The 22,196-nt window shown below is 41.6% G+C and overlaps 1 protein-coding gene across 6 annotated transcripts in view; it reads left to right on the forward strand.

Annotated features, from left to right (window-relative positions):
• The window catches only part of ZNF81 (zinc finger protein 81), a 104,883-nt gene that overhangs the window by 40,441 nt on the left and 42,246 nt on the right, over positions 1–22,196 (forward strand). For all 6 annotated transcript variants that reach the window (XM_034950191.3, XM_003812150.6, XM_008964556.6 and 3 more), the window contains one exon: positions 18,330–18,456. In XM_034950191.3, the coding sequence (XP_034806082.1) occupies positions 18,330–18,456 (127 nt within the window). The remainder of the gene's footprint in view (positions 1–18,329; positions 18,457–22,196) is intronic.

Here is a 22,196-nt window from a genome sequence, read left to right on the forward strand (position 1 = left end):
TTTTTTTTATTTTGTTTTGTTTTGTTTTGTTTTGTTTTCCCTTTTTTTGAGATGGAGTCTTGCTCTGTTGCTCAGGCTGAAATGCAGTGGTGCGATCTCAGCTCACTGCAACCTCCGCCTCCTGGGTTCAAGTGATTCTTGTGCCTCAGCCTCCTGAGTAGCTGGAATTATGGATGTGCACCACTGCACCCGGCTAATTTTTGTATTTTTAGTAGAGACAGGGTTTTGTCATGTTGTCCAGGCTGGTCTGAAACTCCTGGACTCAAGTGATTGCCTGCCTCGGCCTCCCAAAGTGCTGGGATTACAAGACTGAGCCACCACACCTGGCCCAACTGCATTTTTCTTTTACTTTGATAGCAGAGTGGGTGATCACAGCACTTGAAAAGGTGAGCGACGGCCTGTCTTTTCCCAGGAACACTTTCATGTAGATGAAATCTCCTGGTTGAAAAAGGTGGCAGACTTCTTCCAGCAGGTCCATCCAGATCTTTATGACTTTATATCTTAGGGTTCCTAAGGAAGAGAGGAACTCTTCTAAATATTGAATATGATTATAAGAAGATTCAATTAAGTTAGGCACAGGACATGGTCTCAGACCCACATCATAGGTCTGCCAAACATAAGTTCAAAGGGAGTGATACCATGCTTGCTAGCAGGGGTTGCTCTAATTTTTAACAAGGCTAGTGGTAAAGCCATTGGCCATTTTAATTCAGAAAGTCAGTGAATCTTGGCCAATGAGTTTTTTTAGACTTTGATTCATTTGCTCCACTTGTCCAGAGGACTGAAAATGATTGATAGAGCATATAATAGTTTATAGGATTCTGCAAACATTTGCATAATTCTTGAACAACAGAAAATAAAAGGTCTTACTCTGATTCAATCTGCTTTTGTATCCCCAAAGTGAGAATTATGTTTATTAAGGAAAACTTTACCACTGCCTGAGCAATGACTTTTGAAGAGGGCAAAACTTCAGGGCATTGATACACACCATAACTAGACAAACATCTCTTACCTTCTGCGGGCATTGATTCTATGAAATCCAGCTGCCACCAGGTTCCTGGTATGTTGATTGGGGAAAACTTCCTGTGCTTACCTTGGGAGTGGTCTGTGAAGACTTTTGCTGACAAATAGCACATCTCTTTACTATGTTTTGAATAAATTCATCTTTTTGGTAGGCATAGTGAGAGTCTGAAACCTTTAAAATCCATCTTTTATGTAGCTGATTTTGTTGCTGACACAATACTAACCAAGTAAATAAAGACCAAGGAGTAGGAATTATATTGTTAGCTAATTCCCATAGTACAGCCCCCCTTCCTTAATCCCTTTGCCCATTTTCTTTTGGAATGCATATTTTTGAAAATAAATGAAAGTTTCTTGTATTAGAATTGGGGCTTCTGAGCTGGGTGTCAGCCGTGTGTTAACCGTAGTTTTTACAGCCCTATCAGCAGAATCATTGCCTTTAGAAATTTTGTTTTTCTGCACTATGTGGTCTCTACAGTGGATTATCGCTATCTTACTCAGCAGTTGTGAAGCCTCTCATAACTCGGATATTAATTTTCCATGAGATATTTTAGTTCCCATGAAGTCAAGAATCCATTTTTTCAAATTTCCCCTATTATATGACAGACACCAAACACATGTTTATTGTCAGTATATAGATTCACTTTAAGTCCTGAACCAAGAGTTGTAGATCCCTAGTAGCTGCTATTAGCTTGTCTGCTTGTGCTGATTTAATTCCAGGCAAAACATAAGCGTTCAAGATTTCCTGAGCAGTCACCACAGCATAAGAACCCTGAAGGTGGCCCTTCTCATCCCAGGTATATGCCCCTCAGTAAACCTTATCAAATATGCATTTTGAACGGGAATATCAGAAAAATCAGGTTGCTGCCTAGTATCTTCTATTACTGTTGTACACTCATGATCATCTATTTGACCAGGATCTGGTAAAAGAGTAGCTGGTTTTTGAAGATTGCATCTTCCAAGCACAAGATTAGGATTGGGTAATAATGCTGATTCATAATTAATAAGATAGTGCACCGATAAATGCTGGGTCTTATGCACTTGTAAGATAGTTGTCATAGCATGAAGGGTATGCAGAAGAGTCAGGTGACCCAAGGTAAGGGTTTGAGCCTTTTCACTAAGTGTGGCAGCTATTGCTGCTGCTCGGGGGCATCCAGACATTCCCAACAGCATCCAGAAGAACTGGGAAATGAGCTGTCAGTCTATAGCCTAACCCCGCCTTGTGAGTTAAAATTCTACTAGCAGCACTTTTATTTTCATGATAAAACAAGTGGAAAGGTTTTAAAATTTTGGAATCTCCAAAGCTAGGGGAGAGACCATAGCGAATCTTAGTTATTCAAAAGCCTCTTCGGATTCTAGGGACCAAATCAGAACATTTGGAGAATTACCATGCAGTTGCTCCATCCGAGGTTTTCTACTCTTTGCAGAAGCTGGAATCCCCTGCTCTATAGTCCCCTAGCAGTTCCCAAAATGGTCTCAGTTGTTTTATTGTAGTAGGCCCTTTCATCTGCAAAATTGCAGCCTTTACCTGACAATAGATTCCCTAAATATTTCACTTCAGTTTGGCAGTATTAGAGTTTGTTTAGTGAGGCCATATGTCCCAACCAAGCAAGGAATTGTAACAAAGCCAAAGTATCAGTTTTGCATTGTTCTTCAGTTTTAGAGGCTACCAGCAAATAATCTACATATTGAATAATTACAGATCCCTCCAGTGAGACAGATTTCCCTAAGTTTTCCTGTGAGTGGCTCGAGAAAAAGAGTAGGAGAGTCCGGAAACCCTTGAGAGACCATTTGCCATAAATATTGAACTTCATCATAAGTAAAACCAAACTAGAATTTAGACTCATTAGCTAGAGGAACAGAAAAAAATGCAGAACACAGATAAACTACACAGAAAAAATTTTCAGACAATGGCACTGAAGTCAGAGTAGTTGCAGGGTTAGGAACTAATGGGGTTAATGGAGCAACAAATGTATTTACTTCCCTAAGGTCTTGTATAAATCTATATAGTGGTTGTCCATCTTCATCAAATGTACCTTTCTTGACTAGAAGTATGGGACTATTACAGGGTGAGTGCCCTTTTAAAATTATTCCTGGTTTTTCTAATTATTTTATACATGGTTTTATTCCTTCTGATTGAGCTCTCAACAAAGGTTATTGTGTTATACATGGCCATAGCTTATCTTTTTGGTAAGCTATTTTTATTGATTCGATATCTTGAATTAAACCAGTATCATTATTCTGTGGCGCCCATTGATTTGTTTCAGTTTGGGGTACTTTTCCAGCACAGTGTGAGATTGCTACCCTCTGCCATCCCCTTTTCTTTCTAAAGGCACCTAGTAACCAGATCAGGTGCCTTTTCCTCTAGGCATCTCCACAAGCACTCCATCTGGAGTAGAGAATATGGTAGCCTTTATTTTGCACAGCAAATCTGCAAGGGAGTCTCTCTTCAATAGCTTTACAGGAGGATCAGGAGAAAGTAAGAAAGCATGTTCGTTATCAGAGGACCTATCTTTATGGGAACTGTGGAGGGAAAGAAACAAGTAGAAGGCTGACCTGAAATGTCAGCAGCCTGTATTAACCTGTCACCAGACGGCAAGTGAGAAATTTGAGGCAGTTGTAGAATAAGTAGCACCAGTATCTACCAGAAAAGGCAAACATAGGTTAGCCTGAGGGAAAGTTATTGACACTTGCTGTTCACTAGTTTCCACCCCTGAAACTCCCTCAATCTGCCAGTTTTGAGCCAATTGCCAGTTGTTCCTTAGTGGAGGGTTTTCTCCGGGGCTTTTCTGATTTCTCTCTGTTCCTGCAATTTCTGCATCCTCTGGGGTCTCTATAATCCCTCTTCCAATGTCCTGGCTTCTTACTCTAATGACAGTTTTCTCTTTGTCCTTGGCTCCCTTTGTATATTGTCCAGGGTAGCGTGATTCCTTTGGAAAATAGTTGTAACTGAACAGTTAACGCAGTGGAGTTTGTTTGTTTGTTTTGTTTTGTTTTGACACAGAGTCTTGCTGTGTCACCCAGGCTGGAGTGCAGCGGCACAATCTCGGCTCACTGCAACCTCCGCCTCCTGGGTATAAGTGATTCTCCTGCCTCAGCCTCCCGAGTAGCTGGGACTACAGGCATGTGCCACCATGCCTGGCTAATTTTTGTATTTTTAGTATAGACAGGGTTTCACCATGTTGCTCAGGCTCATCTCGAACTCCTTGGCCTCAAGCAATCTGCCCATCTCAGCCTCCCAAAGTGCTGGGATTACAGGTGTGAGCCACCATGCCTGGCCTTACAGTGGGTTTTAATTGCTTCTCTTCTTCATCTTTCTCTAACTTGTCCCAAAACTAAGTAGCTGCTGCTAAGATTTGAGTAATAATCCGTCCTTGGCTGAGACAAAGGCAGACAGGACCAGAGAGTGGTTTTGATCTGTCCCTGGATTTGCACTGGTAAATTTTGAAAAAGCCTCAACAAACTGCTGAGAGGAGTCAGCAAGGAACACACTCATCTTCTAGGTTCACTGCTGTAATTTCTGCCAGCTCACTTTTAGCAGAAAGGGGTTCAAGTATGGGCATTAGCAACCCTTTTTAATGGGTCCCTAAAGCCCTTGTTCTTCCATGGCCATGGGGGATGGCAGATAGTAGCAGTCTTTTGGCCACTATTCCTCCTATTGTGACAGGTCATCTTCCAATCCCTAACATGCCTGTTCCATCAAATAAGCACAGCCTGCTGGTTGCAGAATTCCATGCAGGAGCCAGGGTACATCCCCATATTCAGGGTTGTAAACTGGAAACACACAGCCAAGTTCTTGTGCAAACTTCTGTGGCTCTTGCCTGGGCACAGGAAAGGAAGTCCTTGTGTGAGTAATACTGGCTGAGTTGAAGGCATATAGATTCTTACCATTTCAGGTTCCCCTTGTGTAGGTCTGCGGTAGCTTTGTGATGGCATCAGCCTTATTGGTGATGCAGATAGGAAGGGCTGCTGTCCTCTCATTGAGTCAAGTTAGATAGCACTTGGGATTCCTTTTCCATATTGGTATATATCAGCCTAACACACCTTTTTTGTTTGTCTTTTCCAAGTAGCTACTGCAACTGCTGTCCATCTTGTCACCTGCATATGGGGACACAGTCTTGTATCTCAGTTATTCCCTGATGATGTTGCTTTATTACCTGTGCTTCCCTAGCTGTATGGTATGTGGATAATAAAGGACTGTTGGAGGTGCAATCTAGGCTAAGCATGAAATGGAATCAGGGCACACAAACCTCACACAGGGCAGATAATTCATTGCTGGTGAAAACAGTTGGGCTTTTGTCCCTCTTTGCAGGGAAACCCCCTAAGGGAACCACCCATCTCAAAGATTATGGCTTTCTTCTTACCAGGAATCAATTTGAGGCCACGGGGGTGGGGGTGGGTAGAGATAAAGAGGTCGATGCAAGGGGAACAGAGTGAATGGGGACGGCAGAGCAAGGAGGAGCAGGAGGGTTTGGTGAAAGAGAAAGTACCTTTCATTCTCCCATTTGCTCTTCTGTTTTCCTCAATCCTTCCAAATAATTTTTAGCTTTCTTCTTAGAATGACATTCATCCCATAAACATGAGTAATGCATTTGCTTGCAATGAGGTCCTTCTAAGAATCACCACAAACAAGTTAATTCACCCAAATAAAAGGAATCATCCTCAGGTCACACTATAAGACTGGATTCTCATTACAGATGGATTTCATTCCAAATGTTATGTACAGATATGTTAGTGCTTTAAGAGAAAGCCCTGCAGGCTTTCCCATATTTTTCTACCATCAAAGCTAGTGGTGATCCTGATGGAGTTATAGGTTCTGCATTACACATGCTTCTCAATCATAAAATCTGGAATTTGGAAAAGTTGATTTGTCTGGCTAGTGTTTGAAAATAGCACAGAGCTAGAAGGGAGACATTTTATAATTCACCTTCAGCTGGTCTGCTCGATTCAGGAACTTCCAGGCCATCCCATCCTCATCAGCAGATTGCTAGGGGAAAATTAAAAGTAAAATCTGGCAACACAGGAAATCCTGACTACAAATGTAGGGAAGAAAGAAAACAGTTTTATTATTGAATAAGCATTAAGCCCACTGATTTGCATCACAGGCAATCTGCTAATGAGATTGCAAAGGTAGCAGGAAATCTCACCCTTTTATATAGCCAAGCAGATACAATCCATTACATACGTGTTCTCATGATAAATGATAACTCATCCTCATGTGAGATGACTTGACAGCACCATTTGTTATACATTCTTTTATAGTTCATCCTGTTTACTTGGTAATTGGAGTGGCCACATATGCTAGTTAATTGCCTTTATACAAAGGCAAAAGTCAAACTTCTGTCTCTGTGATAAGCAGGTAGTTACAACTTAGAGCCTGGTGCCTAGGCTAAACTCCAGGGTTACAGGGAGCTAGGAGATAGGATTCTTGATATCTGTATTCAAAGAGATGGCTCATAAGCTCTTAAGAAAAACATTCCTGCATTGTAATGCTGACAAAAAACTTATTTAGCTTTTAAAAAGATTTATGTACATATCGAAGAGAATATAAATCTTCTCAAGGAAGTGCTCTAGAAAAGGGAAGAAGAGAAAAGGCATCTTTCCCCCTTGGCAACAGTGAAAATTCAACTCTTTTTTAACCTTATAGGCTAGGGGTTCTCCAAATCCCAATTCCTACAGGGGTGGCTCAGATTGTCCTTGATGAGTGCCTGCACATGCAGTGAGTGAGGTGCACTACAGGAAATGAACAAGCCCAGGGAACCTGCTACTGAACAGCCGCCTGTAAGCAAGGCTCAAACTTGCTTGATGCAGATATAAGCCTGAGACGTGTCCAGGTCAAGAGCAGTCCGGGCCTTGCTGTGTAGTCATACCCAGCAAGATGTGTAGGAGCACAAGAGACCCATGGAAGTGTCTTCCACCTCCAGTGGGGTAGAAAAGAAAGCATAGGCAATGTCCAACACAGTGTCCCAAGTGTCATTCGCTTGTGCAGTGTATTCAGTTATAGTCACTATGTTTGAAACAGCCAGGACAATGGGAGCAACAACTGAATTCAGTTGGTGGGAATCCCCTGTCAGCCTCCAGCTCCTGCTACTCTTTTTCACTGGCCATATAGGGCTGTTGTATTGACATCTTACATATCTCATGATACCTGCTGCCTTTCTGTCCTTAATTGAAGCTGTGATTGCTCTTTGTCCTCCAGGGATTCTCTCTCTCCTTTTTGTTGGACCACCTGGGAGAGGAAGGGAGATGGATTGGGGAGTGGCTTGCATGTCTCACTACCATGTGTCTACATATGGGAGTCCCTGAACAGGAGAATCCCTTTTGGACTGGATGAGCATTCACAGCACAAGCATGTAAAACATCATGCCAGTGATACACTCAGCCATGGAAGCCCCAATAACCATACACTGAATTGGCCCAAAGGGCCCTATCCACAAGGTCACTTTAGTTTACCACAAGGTCACTTTAGTTTACCTTCCTCACTAATCCCTGCCTAAACCCCATCAGTTGAATTTGGGTGCGCCCCCCCGCACCTTGAGATCAGATAGGATGGTCCCTTGGGCAACTGTATCCAACCAAGCCTTAGAAGTCTGAGTCCTTCCCTTCCCTGAAGTTCTCCAGCACACTCAGAGGGGCGTGTATGGTGGCCTTTGGTCCCTCTTGGAAACAGGGAGGCCTCTGTCCCCTCTCTAATAATTTATTAAAAACAGCTGATTTCAGGGCAGAAGGGGACAGAGGGACCAAGCATGTAGTGAGAGAACGCGGTGCCATGCCAGTAAGCAAGTCTTCCCATTTACTTTCAGTTTCAAGCAATGCAGCAGCTGCTCAGGACTCAACCTAGTGAAACTCTCATGTTTTTAGTATGCCCAGAACTCTGTATCAGGCGGCAAGATCAGCCTTACTGACACCATCTGTTTCGACTTTGGGGATGCCTCAGTTCTACAGCCATGGCCACATTGGTTTCTGGTCATGCCCACTGGTGAACTCAGGCATTACTAGCACAGTAGCAACTTCTTATTTTTAAGATGTCCACTTTAAGCTGGCACATTTGCTGCTCATTTTCCTGATAGCATACCTTAAGTTGTTGCTTAGTTTTAAACATAAAAACGAGGGGAGTTTTCCAGGACAGTGTGAGCTGACCTAAAAAACATCTTGAATTCTTTGGGTCAGTTTCTCATTTCCTAGCATTATAGATCCAATACGGGGCAGTAAGAGCCCAATGCTAGTCAATGCCTCATCTGTGATTTCCCACAAGAGTTCGTCTCAGGCAGCTTACCAAGAGGGCTAACTATAGGCCTAATAACCGCAGCCAGGATCTACTGCAAAAAACCTCTGAGACCTTTTCCTGTTGCTTCTGAAGGGCTCTAAGGTTGGCATGATCGACTGTAGGAGGGGCCGAGCCGTGAACATCCCAGCTGTTGCCATTCTTCCTTAACAAACTTTACATCCCCTCCTGCCTGTCGTGCAACCAGACCAGCCAAAGTTCTGACCATTTTCCTGGTTTCTGTGCCTACCAGTCATGAATTTTCCTCTTTTTGTCTTGAGTGTAGATGCTCTTTTCTGTAACTATTGTCTGCAAAAGGGTTGGGAATTGCACCTCCACCCCTCCCACCAATGATTCTCAATACTGGTTGTTACTAAGGGTGGAAGGGGACAGAGGGACCAGGCATGGAGTGAGATGGTGCGGCGCCATGCCAGTAAGCAAGTCTTCCCATTCACTTTCAGTTTCAAGCAATGCAGCAGCTGCTCAGGACTCAACCTAGTGAACCTCTCATGTTTTCAGTATGCCCAGACCTCTGTATCGGGCAACATTCCCCTCAATGACATCCCCCGACTGGGGGGAACCTGAGACTGACCATCAGATTGGTAAGGAAGTCCTCCACCTGGATGAGACTTTGGAATAACTAGGAGACTCTTTAAACCTACTTCCTGGCACTTAGTGTGTAAGAATTTCCCCAGTTCCTCCTCATTGACAAGCAATAAAGTGGAGGACCATTTATTTCACAGTTGACCATACAATTTAGTCAACATATTCACTGCTGATTCACCTTAAATCCTCTTAATTGCCCCATATATTAGTTTTCTATCACTGCTGTAACAAATTGCCACGAACTTGGTGGCTTAAAATAACAGAAGTTTGTTATCCTATAGTTCTGTAGTTCAGAAGTCCAAAATGGTTCTCACTGGTCTAAATTAATCAAGATGGCAAGGCTGATTCCTTCCTCAAGGCTCTAAGGAAAATTCCATTTCTTTGCCCTTTCCAGCCTCTAGAGGCCACCCATATTCCTTGGCTTGTGGCTGCTTCCTCCATCTTCAAAGCCAGCAACAGTGAGTCCAGTTCTTCTCACATTGGGTCACTCTAACCTTCTCTTCTTCCTCACTCTTCTTCTTTTAAGGATCCTTGTGGCTACATTGGCCCCACCTAGATGATACATGATAATTTCAGTATTTTAGGTCTGCTGATTTAAAACCTTAATACCATATGCAACCTTAATTTCCTTTTGCTATGTAGTATAATATATTCACAGGTTCCAGGGATTAGATGATGGACATCCATGGCAGGGAGTTTGGGGGATTATTTTTTCCTTCCAGGGGTCGACAAGGCCCTCATCTTTCCTTTTCCAGAAAGCTACATCTCTGTGAGTGGCCAATCCTAATCACCAGAACTTCAAGAACTGTGAAGGGTCTGAGATATTACCCTACTTGCAAGATAAAAACCCAGCACAGTATCATGGATGCTGGCAAAAAATACAAGACTCCTCAGTAAGAGATAAAGGACTTTATAATACTTGTGGTAGCTGGAGTGTTAGCAGTTGTGCTGCTTCTCTAAGCCTCAGTTTCCACAAGGCAATGCAGAGGGCTAGATGATACCTGCACATACAGTGGGTTCCATTATATGAGAGAAAGCCTAAGTTTATGGACTCCAGATCTTTTATAATGGGCAATAAATCTGCCTCTCCTTTGTCCTGAAGGGAGAAATTACATTTAGTATAATTTCTAGTATAACCTGCCCTTTGTTCTGGAGGGAGACTCTGTGTTCCAGGGCTGCTTGCTGTATTAACAGGCTTGAAAAGATAAGTTGGAAAAAAGGCAGTCAGTGAGTCTGCTTTCAAGATGTGCAGAGACCTGTGGAGAGCCATCTCCCAACAGCCTCTCAAGTCCCTTTTAATCTATGGCAAATCTCCCAGATTCTCCTCTGTCTTGTTTTTCTCCTTGCTATTTATTTGTTGAAGAAACTGGGCCATTTGCCCTGTGCTATGTCCCACATTTTGGAATTTGCTAATTGTATTCTTGTGGTGTTATTTAACGTGTTCCTGTATCTTTATATTAATATGAACTGATGAATCTAGAGGCTTGATCAATTCAGATTTAATTTTTTTGGGCAAGAATACTTCATAGGTGGTGTTGAACACACTTGCTAATTCATCCCTCCAGGAGGCACATAATACCAAATATGTCTGTGTGTTCAGGGGTTCTCAGCCTGGTCCGTACATTATAAAATTTCTGCAGTCTTTCACTCAGTAGTTTCAGCAGCCATTGATGATCAGTGCTTTCTTTTGAGACAGGGTCTTACTCTGTCATCCAGGCTGGAGTGCAGTGATGCATCACAGCTCATTGCAGCCTCGACCTCCCAAGCTCAGGTTATTCTCCCACCTCAGCCTCCCAAGTAGCTGGGACTACAGGTGTGCGCTACCATGCCTGGTTAATTTTTTGTATTTTTTGTACAGATGGGTTTTTGCCATGTTTCCCAGGCTGGTCTCAAATGCCTGGGCTGAAGCGATCTACCCACCTTGGCCTCCCAAAGTGCTGGAATTACAGGCATGAGTCACTGCACCTGGCCTCGTGATCATTGCTTTTATTAGCATTTCTCAGCTGGAATTCTTCTGTAAAGAATAAATTTCCAAAATCAATTATTTGTGTACCCTGAAATGAAGTACTTGTGGGTGGGATAATAATTTTAATATAAAACTCAGTAATACCTCTTTCTTGATATATAAAACACTTCATTGGCAAACTGTTACTTAAAAGAATTCATGCTATTTCCATGATCAGACTCCAGCATACTTACCTGAATGTTTTTCTCATAATCACCTCCCTAATTGTCTTACTTCCATTTTCTGTTGCTTATAACAGAATACCTGAAACTGGGTAATTTATAAAGAAAAGGAATTTATTTCTTACAGTTATGGAGGCTGAGAAGTCCTAGGTCAAGGGACCACATCTGGTGAGGGCCTTCTCGTTGGTGGGGACTCTGCAGGGTCCTGAGGTGGTGCAGGGTATCACATGGCGAGGGGATTGAGTGTGCTAGCTCAGTCTCTCTTCCTCTTCTTAGGAAGCCACAAGTTCCAATCCTGTGATAACCCATTAATCTATGAATGGACTAATCCATTTTGGAGGGTGTGGAGTCCTAATTAGGGAAAAGGAGTTGGGCTAGTGGGACTGAAGGAAACAAAAAGATAAAGCAGATAAGCTACAAGTCTGCCTTTCTTCATGGTCCAGGACACATAGCCCTCCTGCACAAATAACTCACAATCTTCCTGCTCCCAACTATTACCAGGCCTTCAGCTGATGTTATCAGTACTGCACAAAGCCCTCTTCAGCATACATCATAAACACCATTCTATAAAATCCCCAGCAAGCCTTTCTTTCCTTGCAGTTAGCTCCTCTCTTGCTGGTCTGCCCATTGCACCCTTGCAACATATTTTCCTACTTTCTCTAACAAATCTGCCTTTCTTCACCTACAACTGTCTTGGTAAATTCTTCTTACCCCTGTGCCACCGGCCCCAGATAGTCGCTGCCTACCTATGACAGAGGGGACAAATATTCAAACCATAGGACTGACATATAAATAGTATTCTCTCTTTTTTACAGAGCTGTTTGCTCTTTACTTAATTCACCATGTATTTTCCTGTTTCCACACTATTTTCCTTGTCTCTTCTGGAAAGTATTTCCCCCACTTATCTTTTCAATTAATTTTTTTTCCCAAGAGCCAATTTAAACTGCACCAACTTTATGGAACCTAAACTTACATCCCCAGTAGAATTGACTGTTTTCTATTTGGGCCCACGGTGTACCCTGAATATATTTCAATATATTTATTTTATTTTATTTTATTTTTAGAGTCAGGGTCTCACTCTGTCACTCAGGCTTGGAATGCAGTGGTGCATCCATAGATCACTGTAACCTCAAACTCCTGGGCTCAAACGATCCTCCCTCCTCAGCCTTCCAGGCAACTGGGACTACAGGCTTATATCACCATGCCTGGCTAATTTTTAATTTTTTTTTAGAGGTGGGGTCTCACTGTGTTGCCCAGCCTAGTCTCAAGCTTCTGGCCTCAAGCGATCCTCCCAAAGTGCTGGGATTATAGGCATGAATATGTTTCTAACATGCCCTTTTGTTTTTTGTGGTTTTTGAAATTGAGTCATATTTGAAATATACTGAATTGCCCAGATCTTAAATGTATAGTTTGATGAGTTTTGACAAGTATATGTGTGTGTATATATATATATACACACACATATACACACATATATGTACATATATATACACATCCATGCAAATTAAAATATAGAAAGTTCCCTCTTGACCAGTCAGTATTCTCCCCTTGAGGCAACAACCATTGTTAAGGTTTTAAATCCCTGTAGATTAAAATTCTTGATTGTCCTGTCTTTGTAATGGAATCAAACCATCTGTGTCTGACTTCAGTGTTTGGCTTCTGTTTGTAAAATAGCATAATGCTTCTGAGATTCTTCCAGGTTGTTGTGTCTATCCGTGGATTTTTCCTTTTTTGTTGCTGAGTATTCCATTGTATGAAGACACCACAATTTGTGTAGACATTCATGTGTTGATGAACATTTAGAATGTGTCTAGTTTCTGATTATCATGAATCAAGCCTGCTATGGGCATTCTTATATAAGTTTTCTGAGGATGTATGTTTTAATTTCTTTTTAGTAACTACTAAGAAATGGAATTGCTAAATTATATGGTAGGTATATGTTTAACTTTATTAGAAATTGTCAAACAAGGTCTGGCACAGTGGCTCAGGCCTGTAATCCCAATACTTTGGGAGGCTGAGGTGGGCGGATCACTTGAGGCCAGGTGTTCAAAACCAGCCTCGCCAACATAGCGAAACTCTATCTCTACTAAAAATACAAAAATTAGCCGGGTGTGGTGGCACACGCCTGTAATCCCAGCTACTAGGGAGGCTGAGGCATGAGAATCCCTTGAACCCGGGAGGCAGAGGTTGCAGTGAGCCAAGATCACACCACTGCCTCCAGCCAGGGTGACAGAGCAAGACTCTGTCTCAAAAACAAAAAAAAAAAACAAAAAAAGAAATTGTCAAACAAGTTTCCAAAGTGATGGCTTGGTTTTACATTCCTACCAGCAATTTTTGAGTTTCTTTTTAATTTTAGCTTTTCTAGTGAGTGTCTGTGCTTTCTCAATTTAGCTTAAATTGCATTTCCCTTACAACTAATGATGGTGAACATCTTTTCATGTGCTTTATTGGCCATTCGTATATCTTTTTTGTGTCTGCTCAAGTATTTTGCTCATTAAAAAAAATTGGGCTGTGTGTCTTTTTCTTACTACTTTCTAGGAGTTCTTTCTACATTCTTAATATGGGTGTTTTGTATATGTATTGTAAATATTTTCTCCCAGTCTGTGGCTTCACTTTTCATTTTCTCAATAGCGTCTTTTGATGAGCAGAAGTTTTAATTTTGATAAGGTCCAGTTTTTGAAGATTTTCTTTTATGGCTGGGGCTTTTTCTACTATGTCAAGAAATCCATGCTTACGTCAAGGTTGCAAAGATAACCTCTTACATTTCCTTCTAGGGCATTTTTAGTTTCAGCTTTTATGTTTAGGTCTATAATCTAGCTCAAGTTAATTTTTTGTTAACTTTTTCTATGATTTGTTTTCTATTTCTGTTCTTTAGTAATTCCTTTCTTTTACTTCCTTTAGGTTTATTTGGTCCTTCATTTTCTATTAGCTAATGGCTCCTTGAGGGTAAATTTGAGGACACTGATTTAGACTTTTGTAATATAAGTGTTTAAAGCTATACATTTCCTTGTAAATTTGTCTTTTATCTGCTTTTCACAAATTTTGATACACTGTAGTAAGCAGCCTTCTAAAATGGCTCTCAGTGATCCCCACTACTCAGTATTCACACCCTTGTGTAATCCACTTCCCTTTATGTGTGGGCTGGACCTAGTGACTTGCTTCTAATAAATAGAATATGGCAAAAGTGATGGGATGGCCCTTCTGAGGTTAGGTTATAAGAGATTGTGGCTGGGCGTGGTGGCTCATGCCTGTAATCCCAGCACTTTGGGAGGCCGAGGCAGGTGGATCATGAGGTCAGGAGTTCAACATCAGCCTGGCCAAGATGGTGAAACCCTGTCTCTACTAAAAATACAAAAATTAGCCAGGCGTGGTGGTGGGCACCTGTAATCCCAGCTGCTCGGGAGGCTGAGGCAGAGAATTGCCTGAACCAGGGAGGCGGAGGTTGCAGTGAGCTGAGATCGCGCCACTGCACTCCAGCCTGGGCGACAGAGCGAGACTTCATCTAAAAAAAAAAAAAAAAAAAAAGGAGATTGTAAGATAGCTTGCTGGCATACTCTCTCTGGCTCTTCTCGCTTGCTCTGATGAAGGAAGGTGCCATGTTGTGAGCTGCCCTCATCTATTACCTCACAGTTTCTGTAGGTCAGGAATCCAGGTGTGGCTTACATGGGTCCTCTCACTCAGGGTCTCTCACAAGGCTGCAGTCCATGTTGGCTGGGGCTGCATTCATCTTGAAGGGAAGGATCCACTTCCAAGCTTACTCAAGTGATTGTTGGTAAGATTCAGTTTCTTGCAGGCTGTTGTGCTGAGTGATTCAGTTGTTTTAACTTACTAAGTTTTAGAGTGATTTGCTATGCATCAAATAGATAAGTAACACAGATTTTGGTACTGGGAATGGGGCAGCCTGAAAATGTGGGAGTGTCCTTCAAACTGAGAAGTTGGTGGAGGCTGGAAAAGATTTTAAGGAGAATGTTAGAGAAATCCTAAATTTCAGAGAGATCTATGGGTGTACAGCTTTTGTCTAATGGTGTGAACCCAGTGAGATTCACAGAAAATAAAATTTTAGAGCAAACTATATTAGCAGAAATACTACCACTTTGGACTGAAAGGGATATAAACAATAAAAAATGGAAAAACATGTTGGCCCCCCAAAATTCTTTGGCAGGAAGCAGGTTGAGCAAACTCTTTTGTTGCCTTTCGTGAAAAAGGAAGGATACCTCAGATGGTGGTGCCAAGGACCCAGAGTGTGGAGCCAAAAGCCATGAAGAATTATTCCTAGGCCTCGAGACCTAATCAAAGAACTCCTAACATTTAACCAGTCAGATAATACTTTACTTTCTTCAGCATTTTAAAAGTACCATCCAACTGTGTTTTAGCCTCCACTTCTTCTGTTGAGCAGTAAGTGGTCACTTGAATCACCATTTCTCTGTATGTAATATTTGGGGGGATTTTTTGTTTGTTTTTGGCTTTTCTGGCTGCTTTTAAAATCTTGTCTTCTTTGGTTCTCAATAGTTTGACTATGATGCTCCTAGGAATGGTTTTATATGGGTTATTCTGTTTGGAATTTGCAAAACTTATTGAATCTATAAGTGTATGTCTTTCACCAAATTTGAGGAGTTTCTGCACATTATTTTTAAAAATACCTTTTCTGCCCTTCTCTCCTTCTGAGTCTTAAATTGCATGTATGTTAGATCTTTTGATTTTTGTCTTACTCATCTGTTTTAGTTTGTTTGTCCTACTGTAACAACATTCCTGAGATTTGGTATCTTATAAACAATAGAAATTTATTTCTCACAATTCTGGAGGCTGAGAAGTCCAAGATAAAGGCACCAGCAGCTTAGGTGTCCAGTGAGGGCTGCTCTCTGCTTCCAAGATGGCGCCTTGTTGCTGTGTCCTCCAGAGGGGGTGAATTCTGTGTCCTCACGTGGTGGAAAGTGTGGAAGGTCAAAAAGGAAGGATGTAGCTAGTTCCCTCCAGCCCTTTTAAAAGAACACTAACCCATTCATGAGCCCTCATGACCTAAATAACTTCCAAAGGTCATACCTCTTAATACTGTTGCATTGGGATTAAATTTCAACATGAATTTTGGAGGGATAACAAACATTGAAACCATAGCATCATCCCTGAGACTCTGTTTGTTTTTATTTTCAATTTTGTTCTCTCTGCTTTTCAGATTGGATAATTTCTGTTGGTCTATGTTTAAGTTAATTACCTCTTTCTTCAGTTACCTCTATTCTTCTGTCAAGCCCATCCAGTGAACTTTTTAGTTTCAGATTGTATTTTTCAGTTTTTTTAAATAGTTTATATTTCTTAGTTGGCCTATCCTATTTAATCATTCATTATGAACATATTTGTATGTTTTTGAGCATAATTATAACTAACTGATTTAAAGTGCTTTTCTGCTAATTCTAGCATCTGGATCACCTCAGGTCAGTCTCTGAGTGCATTTTCTCTTGAGCCTCTTCCCTTTCTCTCCACACCTTTCTGTCTCTTTCTCTGTTGAGTTGTTTTGGATTGTATCTTTGTTGTGAAACATATATTAGAGATGCTTGATTCTGTTTAATTCCTCTGACTATTGTTGATTTTTTTGTTTTGCTTTGTGTAGGGAGCACTTAACTTGGCTAGACTCAAACTAGGAAATGTTTTCTCCGTGGTATGTGGTAGCTCAAATTCCAGTTCATTCAGCTGGTCAATCAGAGATCTGGGCAGAGTTCATTCACAGAATTTAGGTACCCTTCTCTCTTTCAATGCCTTTCTGGATTCCCCCTTGATTTTCCAATGGTAGTGATGACTGCAGAACTCCCCTTCAATTCTTCAAGTCAATAACACTGGTGGTTTTCTTTTCTTTTCTCTCTCTCTCTCTTTTTTTTTTTTTTTTTTGAGACAGGGTCTCACTCTGTCACCCAGGCTGGAGTGCAGTGGCACAATCATAGCTCACTGAGCCTTGACCTCTCAGGTTTAATCAGTCTTCCTGCCTCAGCCTCCCAAGTAGCCGGGACCACAGGCATGTACCACTTCTCTTGGAATTTTAGTTATCCCACGTGGCACTGACTGGGCCTATTCACAAGCTAAAGTGCCAGCCTCTCTTCTAAGTGTCAGCTCTCCTCCCATAGATGCCTGACTTGGGTTGCTCCTTAGTATCTTTAGATAGTTTTTAAAATATTTTTTGTTCAGAGTTTATAGTTGTTATGTGTATGAAGGTTGGTCTGATAAAAGCAATGCAGTCATACTGAAACTTAATTTTTGTTAATTTTTGTATATGGTGTGAGGGGTGGGTCAAGGTTTATGCTTTTTTCCTAATACTGATATCTATCTCTTCCAACACAATTTGTTGAAAAGACTTCACTTTCGCCCATTGAATCACATTGGCACTTTTGTCAAAAAACAATTGTCCGTACATGTGTGGGTCTGTTTCTGGACTTTATTCTGTTCTAATGATATATCTGTCTGTGCATACATCGTCCCATACTGCCTGTATTACTGTAGCTTTACAGTAAATCTTAACATTAGGGGGTATAAATCCTTCATACTTTTTCTTGCTTTTGGCTATTCTGGGTCCTTCGCATAGCAATATAAACTTTAACATTTGTCAGTTTTTACCAAAATCTTGACAAATAAGTGATTAAACAAGTAGAAAACAAATCAGTGATGCAACAGGAAATTTCAACAACACTCAACCAACTTGATTTATACATTACAGAACAATACAGCCATCAATAGCCAAATATATATTCTTTTCAGGGAGACATGGACCATTATCCTAGATAGACCATATGTTGAAATCATACAGAGTATACTTTCTGACCATGACGGAATTAAATTAGAAATGAGCAATAAAAGGGCATCAAGAGAAAGAGGCCATATTTTTGAAGAGTAAATGAAAGCAACAGGAGAGGGAGCTATGTGAAATTTTTAAAAATTGGGATGGAAGGGATATATGTGCTTCCTTCTACAAGTTATAGAGCACAAATTTCTCATAAAAATGAGCAACAAAATAGGATCAAGGTCAAATCCTTACTAAAAATTATAATTTTTAATAAATGGAAGAGTAAATGTCATATATAATAAATAGCAGAAATTTATGATTAGATTTTTATATTCACAATATTACATATGTGTATATATATAAACTAAGTATTTAATGGGCATACCATATCGTATATTATGATGAAAAAGTATCAAAAAGAGCTTCCTATCTGTTTTCTCTCCATCCTCCAGTGCTGATCATGTTGCCTTGAACAAGATTGTGTTGTTACAGGTATCAGTGTCATTTGAGGATGTGACTGTGGACTTCAGTAGAGAGGAGTGGCAGCAACTGGACTCTACTCAAAGACGCCTGTACCAGGATGTAATGTTGGAGAACTACAGCCACCTGCTCTCAGTGGGTAAGGACAACCATCCTGTGAAGTTGTGAGGAGCCTGTTATGGGTTAAATTGTGTCCCCCAAATAAAATATGTTGAAGTCCTAATACCCCAGCCCCCCAGAATGTGACCTTATTTGGAAATAGAGTCTTTACAGAAGTAATCAAGCTAAAATGAGATCATTAGGGTGGGCTTTAATCTAATATAATTGGTGTCCTTATAAAAAGGAGAAAACTGGACACAGACACATATACACATACGCACGCACACACACACACAAACACACACACAGAGGGAAGACAATATGAAGATACACAGGGAGAAGATGGAATGTGACTAGAATGATACATCTGTAAGCCAAGAAACACTTGAGGCCACCAGAAGCTAAGAGAGGCCTGGAACAGTTCCTTCCCTAGCACCTTCAAAGAGAGTATGGCCCTGCTAACACCTTGGTTTTGGAGTTCTGGCCTCCAGAACTGTGAGACAATAAATTTCTCTTGTTTTGAGCCCCCTAGTTTGTGGTACTTTGTTATAACAGCCCTAGGAAACTAATACAGAGTTTTACACTTGGAAATGGGATGTGGCTGTGATAAATACCTTAAAAATGTGAAAGTGGCTTTGGAATTGGGTAACGGGTAGAGGCTGGAGCTAGGGGCTAGGTTTTGATATGCTTGACAGAAAAAGCCTAGATTGCGTTAACGAGACTATTGGTAGAAACATGAATGTTAAAGGTACTTTTAGTGAGATCTCAGATAGAAATAAGGAACATATTATTGCAAACTGGAAGAAAAGCGATCCTTGTTATAAAGTACTGGAGAACATGGCTGAATTGCGTTCTGTTGGGTGAAAAGTAGAACTTGTATGTGATGAACCTGAATATTTAGCTGAGGAGATTTCCAAGCAGTGTTGAAAGCACAGCCTGGTTTCTCTGTGCTGCTTATGTAAAATGTGAGAAGAAAGAGATAAATTGAAGAAAGAATTGTTAGGAAAAAGGTACCAGAACTTGAAGATGTGGAAAATTTTCAGCCTATCCATATGGCAAAAATTCAGAAAGTGTACTCTGGAAAGAACACCAAGGGTGTGTCTGGACAACCGATTACTAAAGAGATTAGGTGTGTGACTTGTGGATCCAATCAACTGTCTCACTAGAAATGCTTCCAGGTTGGACTGAAGGGGACAGAGACAGGAGAAAATGAAGGAAGGCTGTTGGACTTCTGGGATTCTATAAGCAGGAAATGTGATGATAAAGCTATTTTGACTGTGAACATGTGTCATCCTTCAAGAAAAGGGAAGAATGACTTTGAGGATAGTTCAGAAGCTAGTAGGGCTGCAGCTGCCACCACAGGCCCTGAAGGCACAGGCTGGGGAGATGGGGGGACCCATTGCCTCCTTAGTTTCAGAGAACAGTGCCATCTGTTTTCAGGGCTGAGGGGGCAGGGCCAAGGTTGCAGGGTTATCATGTCTGATCTGAGGTTACACCATGTATTAGTTACACCATGTATTAGTTACACCATGTATTAGTCCGTTTGTTCTCACATTGCTATAAAGAAATGCCTGAGACTGGGTAATTTATAAAGAAAAGAGGTTTAATTCGCTCACGGTTCTGCAGGCTGTAAAGGAAGCATAGTGGCTCCTGCTCCTGAGGAAGCCTCAGGAAGCTTCCAATCATGGCAGAAGGCAAAGGGGAAGCAAGCATATTACATGGTGGGAGCAAGAGCAAGAGTGAGGGGGAGATGCTGCATACCTTTAAACAACCAGATCTCACGAGAACTCACTCACTTTCATGAGAACAGCACCAAGGGGATGGTGCTAAACCATTCCTGAGAAATCCGCCACCATGATCCAGTCACCTCCCACCAGGCCCCATCTCCAACACTGGGGATTACAATTTGACATGAGATTTATAGGGGACAAAGATCCAAACCATATCAGGTGATGAAGACCAAATATATATATCTTTTTAACTTTCCCTTATGGTTCTTGTTGACTATCAATTTTGTGCACCTATTTAGCCTTAGTAGATGGAGTTTACTACCCACTTTGGGGTACATTCTCAAGCAACATGGCCCCAATAATGCCCAGGCCCAGTGCACCAGAGCCTGCTGCTGGCCTTATACCATCATCAGGCTGGGCCTCAATCAGAAGGACTTGGGTGCTATAAGCAGCAGTGGGGAGTGGGTCTTCTCTATGCCACATTTCCAACACCCCCACTGTGGGGCAGAGGTTTAGCACTGGGCTCTTCCATGTTCACTTGCTGTTACTGAGGGAATCCTTGTTAAGTTTCTTCTCCACTAACTAGTGTGCTTAAATTCAGTGGGTGAGTAAATTCTGGCCCAATAGCAAGCCAAAAATTATTTCTCAAAAAGAGAGTAGTTATCCACTACTACAGGATGGCAGGACTTTGCTCCCAAATCCTAAAGATCTGCACTGTGATTCACCTATAGGGGAATGCCAAAGGCTCCAAACAGCATCCCTGTCTGCCATTGTCACTTCAAGCACCATTGGATCTGCTGGATCATATGGTCCAAGCAGCAGAGCAGCTTGCACAGCAGCCTGGATCTGTTGTAGAGTCTTCTCTTGTTCTGGTCCCCACTGAAAGCTAGCTACTTTTTGGATAACTTGATAAATGGGCCAGAGTAGCTTTACCCAAATCAGGAATGTGTTACCTCCAAAATCCAAAGAGGCCCAGTAAGCATTGTGCCTTTTCTCTTTTTCTTATAGGAGGGGCCAGATACAACAATTTTTGCTTCACCTTAGAAGGGATATCCCGACATGCTCTATACCACTGGACCCCTAGAAATTTCCCTGAGGTGTAAGGCCCTTAAATTTTTTTTCAGATTTATTTCCCACTCTCTGATATGTAAATATCTTACCCATAAGTCTAGCGTAGTTGCTGCTTCTTGCTCACTAGGTCCAATCAGCATTATCTCATTAATGTCATGGACCAGTGTGATATCTTGTGGAAGGGAAAGGTGATCAAGATGCCTGCAGACTAAATAATGACATAGGTCTGGAGAGTTGATACACCTCTGAGGTAGGACAGTACAGGTGTATAGCTGGCCTTGCCAGCCAAAAACAAACTGCTTCTAGTGGTCTTTACTAACAAGTATCACAAAAAAACATTTGCCAGATCAATAGCTGCATAGGGTACCAGGGAATGTGTTAATTTGCTCAAGCAATGAAACCACATCTTGAAGAGCAAGTGTAATTAGAGTCACCACTTGGTGACGTTTACAGTAATCTGTCACTCTTCAAAATCCATCTATTTTCTGCACAGGCCAAATAGGCAAGGTGAATGGGGATGTGGTGGGAATCACCATCCCTGCATCCCTCATATCCCTGATGGTAGCACTGATTTCCGCAATCCCTCCAGGAATGTGGTATTGCTTTTGGTTTACTATTTTCCTAGGCAGAGGCAGCTCTAGTGGCTTCACTTGGCCTTTCCCACCATAGGAGCCCTCATTCCACAGGTCAGGGAACTAATATGGGGATTCTGCCAGTTGCTGAATATGTCCTTCCAATTATGTATTCAGGAACTGGGGAAATAACCACAGGACAGGTTCAGGGACCCACTGGATGCACTGTGAGATGGACCTCAACTAAAACTCCATTAACCACTACACTTTGTAAGCTCCTACGCTGACTGGTGGACCATAGTGGTGTTTGGGGTCTCCTGGAATTAGTGGCAGTTCAGAGCCAGTGTCCAGTAATTCCCAAAATGTCTGATTATTCTTTTTTCCCAATACATAGTTATCTTGATAAA

This window comes from Pan paniscus, chromosome X (assembly GCF_029289425.2).
Source record: "Pan paniscus chromosome X, NHGRI_mPanPan1-v2.0_pri, whole genome shotgun sequence".
Taxonomy (NCBI): Eukaryota; Metazoa; Chordata; class Mammalia; order Primates; family Hominidae; genus Pan; species Pan paniscus.